The sequence below is a fragment of the Drosophila miranda genome, chromosome XR (assembly GCF_003369915.1).
Source record: "Drosophila miranda strain MSH22 chromosome XR, D.miranda_PacBio2.1, whole genome shotgun sequence".
In the NCBI taxonomy this organism is placed as follows: domain Eukaryota; kingdom Metazoa; phylum Arthropoda; class Insecta; order Diptera; family Drosophilidae; genus Drosophila; species Drosophila miranda.
The window spans coordinates 9,515,592-9,537,346 of NC_046674.1; the positions used below are offsets into that span (position 1 = coordinate 9,515,592).

A 21,755-nucleotide genomic window follows, 5' to 3' on the forward strand; every position below is an offset into this window, starting at 1 on the left:
GCATGCCAAAAGCGAAATATGCAGGAAAACGATTCATATGCATCATTAGAAAATACGATACGGACCCAGTGCTGACTTCTTTTCTGTGTGTAGAGTGTGTAGTGTGTGTGTGTGTGTGTGTGTGTGTGTGTGCTTGTGGACTTTCTTTCGCATCATTAAAATCCAAACAACAACAAATTAGAGACAGCCACAAAGAACTGTCCACTAGCCCTAAAGGCCAGAAGAAGGCACAACAAAGTTGCATGTCTTGTAGGTAAATTATTAAGAAATACTATATACCCGTAGTAAGTGGGGGGAACAGTGGGGCTGTGCTCTAGTCGATAATGCGACTCAAGAGTACCCTCTACTAACACTGCCAGAAGGACGGGAGAAGGAGAAGGTTGTACATTCAACGAACACTTTCGATACTTCCGTAATCATTAACCAATCAAGATGAAGTTTTGAAGATATACCTACCATATTTCTAGATTCTACAAGAACACGGTATACTCTTTTACCCTAAAATACCCTCAGAGGTATTAAAGTTTCTTTCATGTTCAAAAAATTTCTTCATTTGCGGGTCACTAATTAGACGCGATTTGTGGACTCTTGGGCCTTTGCCTCTGCCTCTGCCTCGGCCTCGGGCCATGGACTGACATGCAATACCTCCCTCTCCTCCCCTCCCCTTCCCACCCCCAAGTGGAAGAGTCAGCAGTCAGGCTGCCCCCTAAATGGCCAACATCTGCATAATTATGAGTTGTTGGTGGAGGTTTTTGGGTGGAAGGTAGCAAGGTGCTTATGCAGCTCAATGAATTTAATTGAGCAACATTAGGCCCCATAATGGGGATGGAGATGGAGAGGAGATGGGTCTCGTCTCTCTTTCTCTTATCAATTTCGCCTGGGAGAAATGGGGAACAGAAGAGCCACCAATTCCCCGAGAGATCTTCACTCGAATATAATTATTCTTAATATATATATTTTTACTTGGGGTTCGCGGCGTTCGGCCGCTTGGGGTCTCTTTTTTGTGAAGGCATTTTTTTTTTACCGCTTTTTTACCTGCTGCCCCATACAGGAAGCTCCACAGATTTCACCTGTTGTCTCAGCTCTCTTTACCTTTCTGCCTTTCTGTCGTTTCTGCCTTTGCTGCCTTTTCTGCCTTTTTTTGCTGCTTAGAAAGTGAAATTTGTTGGGGGTTTTTCCGCCTTTTTGTTGGTTTGTTTAGGGTCTGTGAGATAGTTTAAATGCGATAAGGCATTAATCAGTGTAATTAGTGCGCGGCAATTGCTTATTGATTGTTCAGCGGTGGAAGGGGGGTGGGGGATGTATCTTTTACTATTTTGTTTTTGTTCTTTTTTTTGGCAAATATTCGATCAAAAGATAGATCTTAATGGCATTTTAATGGGAGCACAGCGCACTCTGTGGCGGGGTGAAAGTTTATCGATTTATTTTTTGGTATTCAAAAAGAGGAAAATCTTGGCATCCAAAAGATAGATACTCGCAGATAGATATGCAAAAGGAGAGAAAAGAGTGAGCGAGGCTAAATCTTGCCTAATGGCGAATACCGACAATGCAATAAACTGCAACAATAAAGCAATAACAGTAACAATAACAATAGCCATGGCCATGGCAATAATTGTAATAGCCACAAAGTGCAATGCAAAGTCATGGCAGAGGCGGAGGCGCTCCATTCCGAGGCAGAGCCAGAGTCAGAGGCAGAAGCAGAGGTGCGGCCCCAAAAGGAAAGCCAAACAAAGAAATGCAATTTAGAGGCCGAAGCAGCAGATACTCTATCCGCCAATCAATACTCCGTTTATAATCGTAATCATTTCAGCAGCAAAGGGAAGGATCTCTGCAGAGCTCTCGCCCGAAAAGATAGCTTCAAAGAACAGAGAGACACAGATGCTGCTCAAGAATCAGGCATGCCCTCGGTGTGCCAGTGTATCGCAGATACAAAGATACAAATCATGCATTTCAATGGGAAGATGTGAATGGAAGAGGAGAGGCCTTGCATTGAAATTGAAAGTAACACACGACTGCCGCTGCCGCTGCCGATGCTGCTGCCACGACCGCTGTTGCTGCTGCAACTTGATGATTTTCTAATTACACAAAAGCCTCCGTCTCCTACCCTCCTTTCTGATGGAGAGGGAGATCTGTTGTGGGGCGACTCAAGTGCAGCCGTGCCCGTTGCCCGATGAAATTTTCCAGAAAGGTGTTAAGTATGCAAATGACGAGGAGCTGAAGTTAACATCTTTCAGATACACAGATGGAGCAGCAGAAGTGTTGTAATATATTTACAGGGAACCCATGAGCCATCCGCCACCAGCCATGTGCCATGTGGGCGGGTCAGTGCCTCCTCCTCTCCTTCTATCTCTCTCTCTCTCTCTCTCTCTCTCTCTCTCTCTCTCTCTCTCTCTCTCTCTCTCTCTCTCTCTTTGTCGATGCCCCAAAAGCGAGCGGTAAAAGTCGCCAGCGATTTTGACCTCCGTTAGAGACTGCGCATCGGCAGCAGATTCGCATCTTTCAGATACTTTTACATGTACTTTCTCTACTTAGAGTTTAGCCAGCCGACTGGCACAGGCACAGGCACAGGCACTGGCACTGGCAATGGCAATGGCATCGCACAATTTGTGCGCTGCGCGGCAGCGGCTTGCCTTTTTTTGGCCGCGCCTAATCGAAATTTGTGCCCCATCTGGGGGCATCGGGGAGCCTGAGCTGGCTCTGGCGATCAGCGACAACGCTTTGATGTTGTAATTAACTTTCATTAGGCAAAAGCCAAACACGTACATAGGAATTGCAAGCACCCCCCCGTCCACCGTCCAGCGTTCCAAAAAAAAACTAAAACTAATCACAGCAGAAACTCTTTCGAGCAAACAGCAAAAACAGCAACTAAAATGTAGAAGAAATCTCTTCAAATTTGGAACTTCCGTAAGCGTTCGGTCGGTCGGTCGGTCGGTGGGTCGGTCTAAATTTCACTTTCGCTACAAAAACACACAAAATCCAACGAACGAACGGCAAAGACCGATGCGATTTAAGTGTGTGCTATATTTAAGTATTTACTTGGCCAACAAAACACAAAACTGAGCTCGAGCTCGAGCTCAACAAAAGGCAAATAAACTATGCCCCCTGCGCTGGTACCCTGGAAGAGCAATAGAAGAGGTAGTACTAGAGATGGAATATGGGTGCAAATGGAGCCTATCGAGAATTATAAGGAGGATCATTGCCAGTGCCAGTACAAAAGAAAATCGATTAAAGCATTTGCACATCTTCAGATCGAAGTCGAAAGATACCTTCTAGCCATATCCTACTCCCCATTTTAGAGATATGCCTGCTCTTCCAACATATTCGAAAACCCCTTAAGAACCATTTTTATTTCATTGAGAGTTGAAACTAATCCTTTGAGACACTATAAGAACCCATCAATGCCACCTAGATGGATCCAAAGGAAACTTTCTCAACGATCGAAGGAACAATCTTAAGGGGCACATATTCATATACGTATAGTGTTTCCCTGCCTACACTGCCCACGCTTGACTCCAAATTTTCCTTTTGGAACACTCTTCCTGCAATCCTTTCGTCTTTCATCTCCCATCGAGGGGTAATCGCTTAGTCGCATCACCAGTGCCATCACACACACCCTCCCAATTGCAATTCCCATTTGCTCGTCGTACCTTTTATTTTTTTCAAGCCATTTCTTTTGGTCATGCGAATTTCGTTTTCAAGGCGCGTTGATTGTTTTTCTCCACTGTTGCAAACAACCGCCCCCCCCCCCCCCCCCTATCCCACACACACACACAAATAAAAATACAAATAAAAAACGATTGCCCAAAAAAAGACAAACGATCCATGGGAAAGCCGCAAAAAAGCGATCCAAACATTCAAATGAGATGCGACGCGACGCGACGCGATGCGATGCGGAGAGACCCCTGATATTTGCCTTGATTCCCATTGCCATTCCCCCTTTGCAGCCCCTCTCGCGATTTGCAATTTCGTCCAAAGAAAGAAAGTCCAAAGTCCCGCGGAATCCACACGAGCGCCCAGAATCACCCGCTGAGCTGCCGGGCAGCGGCTCTGCTCTGAGAGCACTTGGATCCCCACTCGATCCACTCGGTCGTCCGTCGTCCGCCACTTACCACCCGAAGATCGTGTCCGAGTGGCCCGCTGAGTAATTAATGACACGAACCCCTAAACTCCACTCCACTCCACTCTCTTCTTCGACCATCAAATCCTCTTCAAATCCTCCTCTAATTAAATAAACAAAAAGATCGCGAGTGCGAATGAGAGTGTGCAAAAATTAAGATTAACAGAGGAACAGCTGAGGAGATATTCGTACGTTGGATACGTTAGATACGTTGGAGCGGAGCTTGACTTTCCTTTTCAAGAAGCCACAACAAAAAAGAGACAAGACCTGAAAGGAAAAAGGAAAACAAATAAAAAGAGGAAAAAGGATGGGATGGTAATTGGACTTTCCTTTTCGAACAAAAATAAACACACAAGGCAACGTTTGATGGGAAAATATTGGTAGCTCAAATTTACTTAAGGAAAATCCAGTTGGAAAATATATAGAATCTATCTTAGGAATATCCTAAGCAGTCCCACCACAGAAAACAAACAATTAACGACAGAATATCTAAAAGGAAACAAATGTACTCTATGCTTTAACGAAAAATCGTATTTGAAACCGAGTGTGGCGCCAATAGAGCCCATAGAGCCCATAGAGCCCATTGAGCCCTTAGATCCCATAGAGCCCTTGACCCTGCTTATCGATAGTTAGGTACCATCTAGATCGGCTGGATCGGTTTTGGCTTCGTAAACGGATTCTGACATCGAATAAAATATACAAAAATATCTGAAATATATGTACCCACACATATTTTATGCATATATAGGATGGCTTTACTTAGGGCAATAGTTTGTCCCGTTAGCTTCTATTTGAGGTAACCTGGTACTGCATTTTTCGAAATATGCCAAACATTCCGCTTGGATTTGTCCATTGAATGCATCAATTTCGGAAAAGAACTCAATTTTTATTAATATTTTGAGAGTCTTATTTAATTTATGTCAGTTTAGGGCTTCTTTTGAGTCAACTTTCCATTTCAAAAGCATGTAGAAAAAACCATCATTGAGGAAAAACTCAAATTAATGGAAAAAAAAAAACCATTGACAGCCGCAAAAGAAGATGTGGCGGCGGCAGAAGGCAGAAAAAATATAATTTAGGTGCAGCGCAGAGAAAATTCAAGCGCATCAGGCGCATCATTTGGGGACAACGACGAGGAGGGGAAGAGAACTCCATGGATCCATGGAGCTGCTGACAGAAATGATGATGAATACGCGCGTTGGCAGCAGCAGCATCCCCGCCTCTCCGCTCCGCTCTGCCATGTGATCCGACGACAACAAAGCCGCAGACATCATCAGCAGTTTTAACGGCTGCCAGAGTTGCCAACGCTTCCAAGTTGTTGCGGGTGTTGCTACTCTGCCACTCGTTGCCGTACCACGATGCCTGTCAGTCATGTGACAGACATGTGAGGAAAAACCTGAAGAGGAAGGGCGGCCCAAAAGGAAAAGCTTTGAAAGAAGGTAGGCAGGGTGGCACGGTGGCAGGAGTGGAGAGGAGTGGAGTAGAGTGGAGGCGACTCTGCAGATTCGAGGCCGCCTTTCAATGGAAGTTGATGAAGCCGCCCGCTCCGCTGCCTCAAAGCGCCATTCCCCCCACCAAAAACCAAGAAGAAGAAACAATGCTGGCAGCATGCAGCAGGCAGCCACCGGCGGCGGCGAGAGCGCGAAAAATGTTTCAATAATTTAATGCAAATGCACAATAACAATTGCAGTGGTTCCCTCCGACCCGTACCCCCGCCCCCGCGTTGCACTTGTAAGCCTCATAAATATAACAATTTTTTAAATACATTTTTAATGAACTCATAAAAATCATTAAAAATCAGAATGGGGCATGTCATCAAAATCCTTCGTCTCCCCCTTTGGCGACTGTGTGTGTGTGTGGTCTGGATCTGGTGGGAGTGGGAGTGGGTGTAGGATGGGAGTGGGGATTGTGTGAGATTGCCAGATGGTAGGTTTGAGATTGTCGCCCCTGACAGTTGCCACATGTTGCAGTTGTCGCTGATAGGATCGGAATTTTGATCGGAATTAACTTTTAAATGGAGAATGAATAGGGAGCTTGAACTGGAGCCTAGATCGGGGTAGATATAGTAGGAGGGAGCATTTGTGGTTAGCAGATCAGAAGCAGAAAAGGGGATATACTAGAAATATATGCATATATTGTCTGTAATTTGTAATAGCTCTTTGGAGATTATAGATTTTTTATTTCCAAGATCTCAAGAAACGTTTTATACCCTTCGTGCATCCTTAGTTTTCATCGCATGTAGAAAAAGATCCTCCCAAATGCTATAAAGATAATATAATCCCAATGGACTGTAGCAAATAATCTGCCTATCAAAGAAAAGATTTTAAAGTTCCCATCGTTGATAGGAAAATCATCATGATATGATGACTACCTTTTGATCTGAGCTTTTGTTATAATAATTTCTCCTATTGCTCATTAATCTCTGGCGATAATCCGCTGATAAATGTGAGAAAACAATCGGGGAATTATGATAATTCTAAGAAGAAAGCCATTTACCAGTGAGTGAGGGAGAAGACAAGTGCTATGGTCATCTCCCTCTGGCTTAGGCATTCGAATAAGCTTCTGCAGAAATGTTTTTTGTGGAAAATTAAATCAAAACATTTCGAGGGCTTCCTTGAAAAATGAAAAATGGAAAACCGCAAACCCAAAAGGAACGAAGGTCCCAAAGAGCCACAAAAGACGACAGAAACAAAGAAAAAGAGACAAAAGTTGAGGCTTGAACTACGCAAAAGAGGCAGTGGAAGGGGCATGGGGCATGGGGCATGGGGAACGGGGCAAGGTAATTAAGAGCGTGGGATGCCATCAACGAGAGCTATGGAAAACCACGGAAAATGTGCCCACCCCCTCCTCCTCTACCCAACTCGGGAAAATAGAAAATAAAGAGAAGAAAATAAAGAAAAAGTAAAATCATGAAATATGATAAACATGCGAAACATTTCTTACAAGCCAATTTCCATCTTCTGTATTTTTTCCACTAGCCAAAAATGAGGTCAGGAAAAACACTTTCATTGAGCATAGAAATACACGAAATACATGGATAACACAGCAGCAGCAGCAGCCAGCAGATGCAAAGATGCAAAGATACAAAGATAGTTAGTTTGGTAGAACTTTCTTTATAAAGCCATATATTCGGTTATTGTTTGGGAAGAAAAATGCAACGCACAAAACGCTGAAATATGACATTGGGAACCGGGGATGGGATTGGGAATTGTATTAATTAATTTCCATATAAACCAGTTCAGGCATCAGAGCCAAAGAATAGCAATAGATACGGATACAATGTGTGTATCTTCCAGTCATAGGTTCGCTATCTCTCTCTCCCTTTTGGATAAAGAAATGCAAATGCACACGACAAAAAGAGTCGAAACGAAGCCCCAGACAAAAGGCCAACAGTTGTTGTCCAGACTCTGTCGGCCCCAAAGGCCCTGCTCTCCCCATCAGTGGGTCAAAGCGTTCGACACCTTTTTCGAGGTATATTTTCTGGTCCAGAATTTTAGCTGCGGATTACTTTAGTTTCGCTCTAGAGTAGTGTCCGGAGCAAGTGGTGACCCATAAAAGTGTTTCGCTGGGATGTGTTCTGAATGTTCTTTTATTGGACATCGTTTTGGTAGAAGGCTGTAGAAGAGTAACAGCTGAGAGTTCTAGCAGGTCCTCACTGGTATAAGAGGGGATTGTATAACAAAAAAATGGAATATTTATTGACAGGCAGTCTACAGATATACCTTGCAAATAGTTCATGTATGGAAGTAACATTTCTGAATGTAATCTAGCTGGGATTGATGGAAGGTTAGTCAGTCCTCTCTAAGTAAATCTTAGACTTTCAATCTAGAAGTTTACTCGATAGATTTCCCATCAAGGTCTCTTAGAGCCTTGTTGGTGAATTTAAAAAGAATCCAAAGATTTGGAAGCATCTCTCAGAGCATTCTTTGAGTAGATTTGCTGTACTAAGTCCTAGCCGTGGCCATGAAACCAGAGCTCGTAGGCTCGTAAAATTTTCGTACCCCCAGGTACCACAATCCAAGCTAATCCTCGTACCCAGATATGAAGAGTTCATCTAACCCTGAGGGGCTCGAATGAACTGAAGGCGCCAAATGGCTATTAAAAGACCAGAGAGAGAGAGAGAGAGGGAAATACCCAGAATAGGGGCTCTGATTTACAGGCAGAAGGAAGAGATGCAGTAAAAATATTACACAAGTACGGGGTACATAATCGTATAATAGTGGCATATAATGGTAGAGTTTATGGGTAGTAAAACCGTGGAAAAGCCTAAACGGAGAAGAGTCTAAACGGAGCAGCTAATCTCTGCCTCTGCCTCTGCCTGTGCCTGTGCCTCAGATGAGAGAGCGAACAACTTCATTACGCCACTGACTGAATGATTAGAGAGAGCAGCGACAACAATTTGTTGCAAGTTTATTGCGGTTTCGGGTCGGATCCCACAGCAGCAGCAGCAGCAGCAGAAGCAGCAGAAGCAACTCCCTCGCCAGTGGATCGCCAGGGAGGAAGGTGATAACTTTCAACGGTTTCACGTTTGTAATTGACTTTGGGAGTAGGAGATGGAGTCGGAGATGGGGATTTGGGATGTGGGATGGGGATATGGATGGGGATGGGAGCTGCCTCAGATGCTGCCGTCTCAAAGGCTAGCTGGCTGGCTGCTGCTGTGGGAAATTAATGAATTAAGCAGAGTGGCGGCAAACACAAAAAATGGAAATAAGTAATGCTCACATTACTAGTGGATGCCACCAGTAGATGCCAAGTGGCAGGCACCAGAGTCTCGACTCCAGCTCCAGCTCCAGCTCCAACTCCAACTCCAGCGTTAACTCATTTCCACGACACTCAAATGAGCAAAAATTATTGCGGTTAAGTACGCGAACGAAAAGATTTTTCCGACTGAAAGAGGCATCAGCATTCGAGGCAGAGCCAACAGCCAGCAGCAGTCTACAGTCGAATCGGAAAGTAAGCTGAAGAAAAGTTTCAGCTGCTTGTTAGAAGGAAAAGAAAACCAGAAAGGAAGCGGCCTTTCAGGGGTAGAAGCTATTCATACCCTCTAATCGCATGAAAAGGGCACTAAAGGAGTCTCAAAACGGTGGAAAAGAGTAGGATCTTCATCAGATCTTCCAGAGATCGTACGGCGAAAGCCACTTGGAAGCTTTTGCTTAAAGATATTTCTCTGCGAAAATTAAGTGAAGGAAAGTCTCTCCTTAAGATACACCGTATGTTTTTCTATATTTCTATGAAGGGTGCGTCGTTTCTTAAAGTTAAACTGAGGAAAAATAGGGGAGAGTATATATATATATATATATTTCTAGAAAATGTAAAATGAACTTCATGAAAATTATCCTTAAAAGGGTGATCTCCTCCTCGAGAAGTAGCGCATATAGGAGATCCATCTTGGGTCAAGAGGCTCACTTTTTTCTACAACAAACATCTCATCGAAACCATCATACCCTCTGAATAGATGCTACCACCAACGAGATAGAAAGAGAGACAGTGAGAGAGAGAGACGAAAAATTGCAATCGTCGAGGGAATGTCCCCCCGCGATGCTCCCTGCGATGCTGCTGCTGCCTTTGTTCCTTTGTCGCGTCGCCGTTCGATGGCAGCAAATCGTGAATTAAATTTAAACGGCAGAAAAATACAAAATAAATAAATGGGACAAGTGAGAGAGAAGCGAGAAGCGTACTCATACCCCCGTACTCATACTCCTACTCCCAATTGTACTCCTCGTAGTCTGGAAATTATAGGGCCTCCCTCGTAAGCGCCCAGAGGTCTTCTTCGTCTTCAGGGTTTCATTTCTTTCGGTTTTTCTTGTCATTGATACGATTAGAGAGGGAGCGACAGAGAGAGAGATCCTTCCATGAATGAGAAAGAGAAAGAATGAATGATCGACCTGGGAGTACCCTACTCAAATAAAACCGAAAATGGTATAGAACAGTCAGTTCGAATTTTCACTTTCTTATTTAAGAATTTCCGATAATAAAGGCACGCTCTGGATTCCAGCTCCGGTTTTCGCAAATTTTCGTCATCGATATTTCTCAGTTCCACATTTCCTGTGAAACGCACAATTAATGCTGATAATGAATCAGTCAATAGTCATATTTTTTCGACTTAAGCAATTAAAAGATTCGCATTATTGTCTAATATGCTGTTTCAACGAGGAGTATGTTTCCGTTTTGAAAACGGAACATTTTTAAGGGTTGCGGAAACGAGAACAGGATTTAATTCCCTATATTCCCTATAAAAGTCCCTTTTCTTACAACTCCTTTCACATTTATAGGCAGCTTCTTCTGCCATAACCACTCGCCCGATCCAAGGTACAGATGAGATGGAAATCCAACCTCTTCACTCAGTGATCTTTCAGCTAACGATCTCTAGCAGCTGATTGGAATCCCAGACCCAGAGACAAACCCAGAGATAGACCCAGAGACTGAGACGCGGGCGACCAAATTGGCACATTAGACAAATTGTAGCCAGGATGGTGGATGAGGAGTATCATCTCCGAAGAGAAGCGGCGGCGTACATCTCAATAACAGTACGAGTACGAGTACGAGAGTATCATCCGCAGACAAAGACCGACCGACCGATCGACGGATCGACGGATCGACGGATCGACCGACCGACCGCAGAGAGAGTGCAAGGAAAGAAAACGCAAGGCGAATGCAAAAGCTGAATGAAAACTCTTGGCAACGGATCATCATAAATCAAACCGCAAGAGATTCATCAGTCAATCGAGTCATCGAAGTCAATCCAGAGAGAGATGCGATCAAATGTCAGGCCCACACCACACCACGCCACATCTCACCTCACCCCCCCTTCCGACTTTCAACCTCATCCGCAGTTCAGTCCACAATTTAAGCCATCATTGACCCATTTTCCAGCACTCGCACACAAAAGCCAACAGCCAACAGAAGACATCTCCTCATCCCATCGCCACTTGGGAATACTTTTGGCCGGCCGGTCGGCCAGCGATGATGACAACAAGATGATGATAATGATGGGGGATATGGATGGGGCATGGGGGATGAGGAATGGGCGATTGGAGGATGATCCCTGGGCCATGTTCTGTAACGTGTTGCCATTTAATTGGCTTCGTGTGAAGTTCAAGCAAACTTTGCCAAATAGAACCCCAGCAGTATGGTGCCACAAGTTGGTGGTGTGGTGCCTTCACACTCTTCACTGCTCTCTGCCCCTGCCCCTGCCCCTGCCCTGCAATACTGCCTCTCGTATCTGTATCTTCCACCGACTTTGACACTTTTGAACGGCTTGTCCAAGCAGCAACAGCAACAGCAAGAAAAAAGATGAAGCAAAGATACACGGAGCAGAAGGGGAACCGAGCAGAGCAGAAGAGCAAAGTCAGAGACTGCGTAACTTTGAAAGTGTCGGCGGCATCATCTCATACATTGTCTCTTGATACCCTTAATGAGGATCAAAGCAGGAGAATAGATTCGTATTGGATGCAAGAATATACCCTATGGGAGATTAAGAACTGCCCGCTATAAAAGATCTAATAAAACACAATTAAAGAATAGATAGCAAAACATTAACCAAACTTTCATTGCATATCCTGCAAGGATAAAAATCATATAGATCTGTGTGTCTTTTTTCATAATTTTCTGAAGAATTTTTCAAAAAAATTGTACATGGAATTTCCTTTAAGTGCTTAAGGATTTCTGCATAGATTCTTCTTAGAAAGATTTCTCAAAACTTTGTATAAAATTTTTAAAAATGTTGGCTCAAAGATTCTTAAGGAGATTCCTCGAAAGTTTCTCCCTTAAGCTCATAGATTTTTCTAGGAAAGATTTCATAGAAACTTTATGTAACTTCTTTGAATTTGTCTGATGAAGACATGATCTTTTCTCCGGCACTCTTTCTCTTAACTAAATGGGAGCCCTTAGCAGTTCATTTATAAGTAAAAGATTCCTTATGCCAACGCAGAATCATACCATATTTTAGGCCTCTATTCGGCTCTTGGTAAGTGTATTCCCACTGGTGTCCCCAACATTCATCAGATCTGCTCCCTTCTCTTCTGGGTCTAAACAATTTCTCGAAGAATTTTTCGTCATGCGCTTTAATTAAATTTTGTCAGCCTTCTTTTTTGTGTGGTGTCATGGCCTGTAGTCCGGATTGCCCTGCTCTGCCCTGCTCTGTTCTGGCGAGGCCTGTTCGAAGGGGGTCTCTACGATGGGCTCTGGGATTCGGGCTCGGGCTCGGGCTCGGGGGTCTGTCTGTGCCATAGCTTCATAGCCATAGCCTGACAATGTTGACAATGACTTTGTGCTGTGTTGTGTTGTGTTACTGCTACTGTGATGTCACTCACATGACCAAAAAAACGACATGACCGGAGGAAGGGAGGGGGTGAGGAGGATAGGAGGAGGAGGCACTAAAACCGGCTAACGTTGCATGAGGCATGAGGCTTACAGACCCCAGAGTCGACCGAGAGACAAGCCAAATACATAATTACAAATTCATTTGGCACAATTATGCGGCACAGTTGCAATTGCCACAAGTGCAACGACACACGCAGCAGCGCCAGCGCCAGCAGAAGCAGCGGCAGCAGCAGCAGCAGTCAGGAGGCGACACAGATTTAATTGCATTTGGCGCAACGCGTTGCAACAAGTGGCAGGCAGAGAGTGGAAGAAAGACCTTGCAGAGACACGCGATTCCCCCAGTCCCAGTCCCAGTCCCAGTCATAGTCACAGTCACAGTCACAGTAGTTCCTGTCCCCGTACTGCGGAGATTATTGCTTGGGTTAATGCGAAAACAGGTGAGGGGAGAGACGAGAGGCGAGAGAGAGGCTGCCCCAATGCGCAGCATTTGCCACGATTTTAATTTGTTTCCACCGCCAGTGTTGCCTCGTAACTCATTCGAAGGGGACGGAACGGGAGAGGACGGGATGGGACGCGTATCGCGATAAATGGAAATGAGCGGCAATTAGTTCGTGGGGGGTGTCCGCTCCAGAGAGCGTCCGTGTGTGCATCCCTCTTCCGATATAACATCAGACTGGTTCTTGCCACTGCCCCACTGCATCTCCGCCCCTCTGCCCCTCTGCCACACTGCATCTCTGTATCCCCATCTTCTGGCTTATCTAATGTGCATGCATATGGGAGTAGGGGAGTATCCAGAGATAGATTCTTGTTTGGCCAGTGCCCGCTTTCACATGGGCAGGAAAATTGCAGTATCCGCGGTATTCATAATCGGGAAATAAGTGAAATAAATATGAGGAGGCCGAACAGGTTGCCAGAGAGAACAAAGAACCGAGAACCAGAGGAGCCGCGCATAATAGCTTTCATTTGTGGACTTAACGAATTCACTGAAGATTAAGAACAGATTTCTCTCAGAGAGAAGAGACAGAGAGATCCTCTCAGGGATATCCATTAATGATACCTATTTGTGAGGATTCTTCAAGAGATCTACAGATTACCTTCAAAGAGCTTCTCGCATGGAACGATCTATGATATTTGTATGCATGGGAAATGATAGGATCATGGATCGGTGCGTGGAAAACTCTTTCAAGTAAAGTAGATCATAAATTTTATCAGTTTTTATCCTCGAATTAAACTTCCTGCAAACCCTGAATGATTAATCGAATAGAAGAGCACTGATCTCTCACTCAGACTCTCCACAAAAATCATATTCCATTCCATTCAAATAGCTTAAGTACTTGGCATCTCTTAAGCCAAACAGTTTAAAGATCATTTGAGCCAGAGAAAGAACTGCCTTCCATCTGGTATTTTAGCCCACTTTTGACCCACAAAATGTACCCCAGCAAAGGCCCTACCTTTGGCCAAGATATAACATCTTCACATCCTGAGAAGAGCCACCGAAAATTGCCGACTTGAGCATTTCAAAATCAATTTAGCAGACAATGGTAATTACCATTCCCAACCCATCCGTCTGCGGTTCTACCTCCTCCCGTCTGCCGGCTGCCGGCTGCCGTCTACCGTCGACTGACGACTGCTCTCTTATGGCCAAGAAAGAGATTATGCAATGCAATGGCCGGTCGACTGGTTGGTCTGTCGGACATGATTGTTTCAACACCAACTGGGATTCCATGCTGCCACTGCCACTGCCACTACGACTACGACTACGGGAGTCAACGAACCTCCGTGTGACAGCTGGGTGCAAAAAATGGCGCAATCCTTAACCAAAATAAAAAAAAGAGGAGAAAAACCTTCGGCACACACATACACAGACACGCACACACGACTATTACGATATGCAACGGTACCTGGTGCCAACATAAACCCAAAGTGGAACATTAAAGAACTTAAAGCCCATTACGAAACCTAGCGACTAACCAAAAAAGAAACCACCAGAGCCGGGGAAGAGTTTGCCAAGGAAAAGCCAAAGGTTTAAATACCCTTTTACGTTGGATTTCCCTTATAGAAGCTACAGGATATGGTCAAACAATCTAAGAGATCTATTCTGCTGGAGGTGTACATATCATAGAAGAAGGTTCTTTGTTAAGTTTCAAACAGAAAGGACTCTTCGAAAGAATAGAGTTTCAGATCCCTTCTGAAACTATAACACCCTCTGCAGAACGCAGGGTATCAAATACTTAAGTCCAAGTCGAAGAAATGGAAGTGCAAAAGTGCACAACAGTCAAGAGCACCGCCAGGCAGTAGCGGCAATCTGCCACAAGTATATTTAATAACATATGAACGCGCACGAGAAGGAGGCAGGAGGTGGAGCACCAGAATGGCACTAGGGGGAGGAGGAGGTGGAGATTATGCAGGAGGAGAAACAGCACTGGGAGGATGGGGAGTTGGTGCAGGAGCTGTTGCATCTATGGGGGCGCCGCTAATGAGCGCCAAGCGAACACCCCAAGGCGCCTCTGGCTCTGGTTTGGACTCTCTGAAACTGCAACTGCAACTGCCACTGCCGCTGCCGCTGCCCCTACTGGCATTGGTGGCACTGCTGCTCAAAAGCCATGGACTTGACCACAGTTGTGTCATAAACAGCTAATAGACGCGTGCAGCGACAACTTGATTAATTGAAACTAAATGGGCCCCAAGTCGGGGCCAGAGACTGAGCCATTGATTGCAGCAATCCAACGAAAAACACTGCAAGAATAAGTCTGCAAATCCTATTCGAAGAATTTGGGCAGCCTGAAAGTAAGATCTTGAAAACAGGATCCCCAAGGCATCCCCAAATAGAATCTTGAAGAATTTATTAAAAATCTAAAAATTTCTATGGGAGAATCCAAATTGATATTGATTTATGGATATATTTTCGAGTATACAGATCCAAGATCTTTGGTTTCCTACGCGATTGAACTATCTTTAAAAATGGATGCATATTTCGTTGGCATAGACCTGTCCTTTTCGCACATCATCTCTCGCCATAATTCTTTGAGATTTTTCCGAAACATGTCGTTTCTGTCAGTGTAATCACTGCGTGCCTGGCCACAATTAGAAACGGTATGGCAGCAGAAGGCAGGAACTGGGAACTGGGAGAACGGACAGCCAGCGAATGGCAGCGTAGCAGCATGGACGGATGGATGGATGTATCCAGAGATGGTCGGATGGATGGATGGATGGATGGATCGATGGAGTCAGGCAGGAAATGCAGAGAAACACACAGAGAGCCTGGGCACAATTAAGCAAATGACAAATGGCATTAAATTGCATGCAAAATGATGGAAATTGCAAATGGCCAAGCCAGAGCAAAGCGCCAAGAGCCAAGCGCCAAGAGCCAAGAGCCAAGCGCCAGTGGAAATGCTCCTGCTTCCCAGATGCCACAAGATGTAAGATCACTTTGGTCATGGAACAACCAACAGCTTCCACATACAAGAGAGGCAATGGGCAATGGGCAATGGCAGTGGCAGTGGCTGTGGCAACAACAACATGTTGCACATTCCAAGCGTTTGTCCGTTGTCCGTTAGAACTTGGTGCAGTTTTAATAAATTTAAATGTGGCCACAGAGAGCCACAGAGAGAGGCAACAATGCCTGTATGCTCTTGTGCTGTGTGCTGTCTGCTGTGGCTGTCATTTAAACGGTCTAAAACAATTGGTAATTGAAGCCCCGACCGAGTCATGTTGCAGCATCCCATTTGCATTGCTTATCACTGAATTTGTTGGCATTTCTCTGGGGAGTGCATTAGCCATGAAGGAGAGGCAGCATCACCACCACCAGCAGCCACTCGGAGGCAACTTTCATCTACAGATCCATCTCTTGCACCTTCCCATAACTGTAGTTTGTTGGGCCAGCGATCATGGCCATGGCCATTACACTGGAAATAACAGCTAATAACAGTAATAATTCAAATTAATTTCGCACCATTTGAAATCATTATGTGATAAAGACAGCGATACCGCGAGACCCTCTCCAGAGTGGAGAGCGGAGGACTCTGGAATGGAGGCGAGGCGGTGGAGCAGTATCAAGATCACTATTAAAATAAAAATGAAGACAAAACTTCTGCAGATAAAACATTGGGCAAGAAGCAAACGAAATGCAAAGGCCGATCCGAACACCGAACCACCGAACCACCGAACCACCGAACCACCGAACCGCCGAACCGAAAGCCAATAAAGTCTCTTCTTGGCCAAAAGGAAAAAGTTGCACAGGAAAAATTACCGCCAAAGACCAAAAGATCAAACCGGGGGGAAATAAACAACAGCAGCAGCAGAAAGAAAAGCAGCCACAAAAAGAGGAAAGCGAGGCTTTATTTGAGTCCGACGCTGATGGCACCCTGGAAAATCGCAGGTCCCCTTGGCAGTTGCTTCCTTTTCTGCCTGGCAAACATTGCTTTGAAGTCCTGTTAGCCTCTGAAAGGGTATTTCTACAAAGAAGATTGCTATTGGCACTTGAGCAGCAGCAGCAGCAGCAGCAACATCGTGCGGCAGCGTCTGCGTCTCACTCCCTCATTTGGGCCCAACTCCCTCTCGAAGTCATGGTCTCACCTCACCTCACCTCCTCCCCCCTTGCCATTTAAGCCCTGTCTTTGAGAGAGCCCAGGCTCATGCTAAACAGCAGAAGATGGAGACGATGGGGGAAAAGCAGCCGGGAGAAAGGGCAAGAGCCAAAGCCAGAGCATTTTCATCGCTCAGTAAAGTTCAAGAGTGGCGGCTGTTGCTGCTGTAGCAGCCTCTTGTTGCAGTTGCACTTGGATGATCGTCGGTTGGTCGCATATTTTATGGCTAGCAAAGAATGCAGACGCCGCCATTGCGTTGCTGCTGCTGCTGCTGCATATGCATAAAAGATAAGAGACGAGAAGAAAGTTGCATTGCAACCACGCAACTGCAGCGCTCACCCACTCACTGCTGTGGCTGTTGCTGTAGCTGTGGCTGTTGCTGTGGCAGCAGTGGCACTGCAACATGCGGCAGGAGGAGTTACTACAACTGCTGCGGCATTTATCCCATAATGATTGTAAACGCCTTATGTGTGTCAGAGAGCCCCCAAACTAAATGCTTCGGAGTCAGAGACAGAGACAGAGTCAGAGACAGAGTCAGAGACAGAGACAGAGCCCCAGAGACGGGTTTTTCCCCCGTCGATGCTAATGAAGGAAGCGCCTGGAGCCTTGTCAACCTTCCCCTCTCTCTCCCTTCGGATTCGTAATAAACGATATTTCTTCTGAGGATCGCTTGAGGCTCTCTTTCTTTACGTCTATTACTCGTACCAGGTGTGTATGAGGCATGGGGCATGGGGCTCTAAATAGGGCTAAGGAACCAAGCCTTTTTCTCACAAATTATACCACATTTGCCGCTGGCAAATTTCCGCAGAGGCAAGCCCCCCAACCTTGGACGGGGGAACAGCAGCCAACGGCAAGAGCAACACTGCCACAGCAACATCCACAGAAGCAGCAGCAGCAGAACAAACATTTCCCGCATCTATCAGGTGCATTGATCTATGGCTATTTTTTTAATTAACGCTCGGTTTTCTTTCATTGCGCGGCTACGTGAAAAATGGGGAAGCTGCAGCCCTGCTACTGCACAGTTCCAGAGCTCCAAACGGAACGGAGCTCCGGCCTGAGCTCCACTTTGGTTGGGTCTCTGGTCCCTGGTTGAGGTTCGTTTTCTTATAACTTATTTGTGATTGTTTTATTGCAGTTCCCAGGCAATAGACGAGCACTAGACTAGACTCTAGACTCTCTGGTAATAGTATGCTGAATGAATGCATAAATACTCTGCAGAATGATAACGAGGAATGGATGGAAGTTGGATTGGTAGATTGGGAAAGTGGGCTTTGAATTAATTTAGTAGAACAATTAAGTGTAGGGTTATCATATATGTGGCATATTAATGATAGTTTAAGCATATTTGAGAGGTGGAAATTCATCCAGTTTTAATGCTTTTTCCTATCAACACACCACAAACCACATTAAAGTGCCAGCATACCCCAGTTGATGAATTAGAGTACAAATATGAGAGCACCCTGAAATGGAAATGAATCTGGAGTTCATTAGTAGATCAGGGCACGTTCTGGACTATAGATCACATTTATTTGGATATGGAGATGGCAATGGCAGTGGCAGTGGAGAAAGGTAGAGAAAGAAAGAGAGAACGAAAAGAGAAGACAACATAGCTATTTCCCAATCTACAATTAAGAAGGCCGCGACAAATTATGTTTAATACGAAAGCATTTAACTAAATTGTGCATCACACAGCAGACAAGTCCAGACCAGACCAGACCAGACCAGAACAGACGAGGGAAAAAAGAGTAGAATTTTCAGATCTGAGATCTGGGATCCATGCCAGAACGGAGGTTCCGGTGCTGCCGTGTGTTCGGGAGAGGTGTTGAGGAGCGGCTCTATGGTTCTATGGTGTCTGGTTCTACCAGTCGTCTACCAAATCGATGACAGGCTAAACGAGCCTCTGAGTTGACATTGAAGCGAAAGCAGTCGAACAGCCGAACAGCAGAAACCGAAACAGAGAGCCACATAGAAGAACCAGGCCAAAACAGAGGTGCCTCCGAGTGTGTGCGTTTGTGGAATGACTAATTGAATGGGGAATATATACCGTAGATGGCAGCGATCGGAGGGAGATACTATATGCTCATGCTCATGCTCATGCTGGATGGTTATTCTTAGAGGAAGGCGTGTGCCGGGCCATGCAATTAAATCCATGCCCCCCAGAGGCGGTGGCAAGGATCATTTGTCAGTGGAACCTTTGCAACATTTGATCAAAGCTTGGGAACATTTGAACATACAAGTTTCGCAACATTTGATGGAAGCTTAGGAGCATGTGCTTGTTGCTTGGGAACATCTGCTTGAAGCTCAGCAACATTTACTAGAAAGAAAGCGCTCTCCCACTCTCTTTCTCTCTCTCTCTCTGTGTGTGTGGTTGCGAGACTCTCTGCGATTGCTATCGCGGCGGCATGCAACATGTTGGCTTCAAACCGGTCTAAGCCATGAACTTGGTGAAAGAACAACTTGTGGCCGTGACCGGGTGGTGGGGGGGTTGGGGGCCATGGGAGAAAAGTCTTCTCTTTGCGCGACTCTGACGCGATGCGTTTTCCGCTTTGAAAATTTTTAAAAGACGCTGCAGTCCAGCGGCCTGGAACATTTGTAATCCGACATTAGTCGTCTGCGGATCGTGGCCCGAAGACCGAGACCGAGACGCATAGAAAACTATCCCCAAAGCAGCATCAAGTGGCAGAAGATTCCCCCATTCCATTCCTCCTGATTACTGGATTCGCGGTTCGCCTTTTTTTTTAAGAGAGAGCAGAGCGTGTTTTCCGAGAGAGCTGTCAAAGCGTCAGAGTTACAGTTAGTTGACATTAATCCGCTACAGAAGATAGACGAGGGACGAGAGACAGCAGATTAAAGAGGGGGAGGAAATACGAGAAATACACGAAAAATACGTGATTCGCGAGTGCAAACAACAAAAATAAACCACAACACAAAAAAGGAGAATAGAATATAGAACCCAAGTGCTAAGTGATTTTTTTTTCCAAAATGGTTCTGAGTAGTGGCACCGCCTGGAGCTGCTCCCTGGCTCTGGTGGCTCTGGTCCTCGTTGTGGCTACGTCCGCCTCCGCCTCCGATTATCCCGGTGTCATCGAGCTGGTGGGCTACAGCAATCGCAGGGCACGCGCCTACTTCCAGGAGGAGGAGCCCAAGGCCAAGCCCAACCCCCCCTCGGCCAAGACTCGGGCGGACATTGAGACGGTGAAGCGGAACATCCGGAAGTACGACCGTCTGCTGGAGCTGGACACCAAGAACCTGCCCGAGCAGCAGAAGGATATGCTGGCCAGGATCGTTGAGCGGGTGGCGCGACTTAAGGAGTCGCTGGACATCGAGGAGCAGCAGTTCAGCCAGCAGGAGGCCACCTCCACCAGAAGCAGCAGCACCAGCAGCAGCAGCACCTCCACGACCCAACAGCAGCAAACGGAAGCGGAAACGGAGCAAGAACAGGCGGAGGAGCAGAGCACCCTGCCACCCACTGGCTCCACGGAGACAGAAACAGACCCGACCCTGCTCCTCGATGAGACGACGCTCCTGGAGCTGCAGCACACGATGAACGAGCAGGCCGCGTTGCAGGCAGCCGTCACGCAGCAGACGACCCTCATGAAGGACCTGCCCACCACCACGGACTTCAGCCAAGAGTCGGCAGGGACTGGCACCAGTGACCACAACGAAGAGGAGGAGACGGGTGAGACGACCTCTGCGAATCTCACGACCCAGCCAGAGATGAGCCAGGAGACAGACGACTCCCAGTCCCAGGAGGAGGACCAGGCGGCAGCATCCACAACCAGTGACGAGGCCCTCACCGATGCCACCGATCCGGACGATCAGTTCGTGGCTGCCCGCTCCAACAACAACATTGCAGCAATCACGGCCGCAGATGCGGATCCCAGCAGCAGCAGCAGCACCACCACCACAGCCACGAATGCGGGCAGCCAGCAGCGCACCCTCACAACGATGGGCAAGGTGAAGCACCGCCAGGCCACCAAGCGACCCTTCGGCCACAAGGTCACGACGGCCCTCAAGCGCGGCGCCCAGCGTCCGAGCAGCAACAGTGCGGCGGCGGCCAGTGCGGCGGCTGCCTCCAAGCCCCCAAGCGGAAGCACCACACAGAAGCAGAAGCTCTCAACCAACGCTGCCTACCAGCAGAAACAGCAGACGAAGCCCCTGCAGACGAAGGTGACGCCTTCGATTGGTGCATCATCCTCGGCCCCATCATCATCCTCTGCCCTCCCATCGGCCACCACAAACTCAGCGAATCCCGGCCTGCCCATCGAGCAGCTGTACACACGGACTCCACAGGCCAACATTCCTCTGGCAGCGGCAGCGGCAGCAGCAGCAGCCTCATCCTCTGCAGCAGCAGCAGGAGGAGCAGCAGCTGCCTCCACATACAGCACCCAGCAGCAGGATAGCCTCGTCTACGATGGCCATGTAAATGCCTCGGCCCTCATCGACAGCCTCAGCACGAATGCACGCGAGGAGTACTACCAACAGAAGCTGGGATCAGCGGTCAACAACAAGGATAATAAGGTAAGAATCTTTATCGAGGTTAAGGCTTTATAATATCTACATATACCTGTAGCATAGGACCTCACTGTACTGTTACTAGTACTGTGGGATCTAGATAGCAGATGGGCATAAATAGCTACTCCTGAAATTAAGTTAGGGATCATTACAATCCAAGGATCTTTCAAAGGGCTGCATGTCCTTTATAATTTCAATAAACTCTAGGATCTCTAGAA

General features: G+C 46.4%; 2 protein-coding genes across 2 annotated transcripts in view; one reads left to right on the forward strand and one right to left on the reverse strand.

Moving 5' to 3' along the window:
* The window catches only part of LOC108151145 (elongation factor-like GTPase 1), an 84,817-nt gene that overhangs the window by 29,218 nt on the left and 33,844 nt on the right, over nucleotides 1-21,755 (reverse strand). The window lies entirely within an intron of this gene.
* Nucleotides 19,626-21,755, forward strand: part of LOC108151146 — a 31,543-nt gene continuing 29,413 nt past the window's right edge. Inside the window, exon 1 of the mRNA XM_017279572.2 lies at nucleotides 19,626-21,543. Coding sequence (XP_017135061.1) covers nucleotides 20,005-21,543 — 1,539 coding nt within the window. The 5' untranslated portion in view covers nucleotides 19,626-20,004. The remainder of the gene's footprint in view (nucleotides 21,544-21,755) is intronic.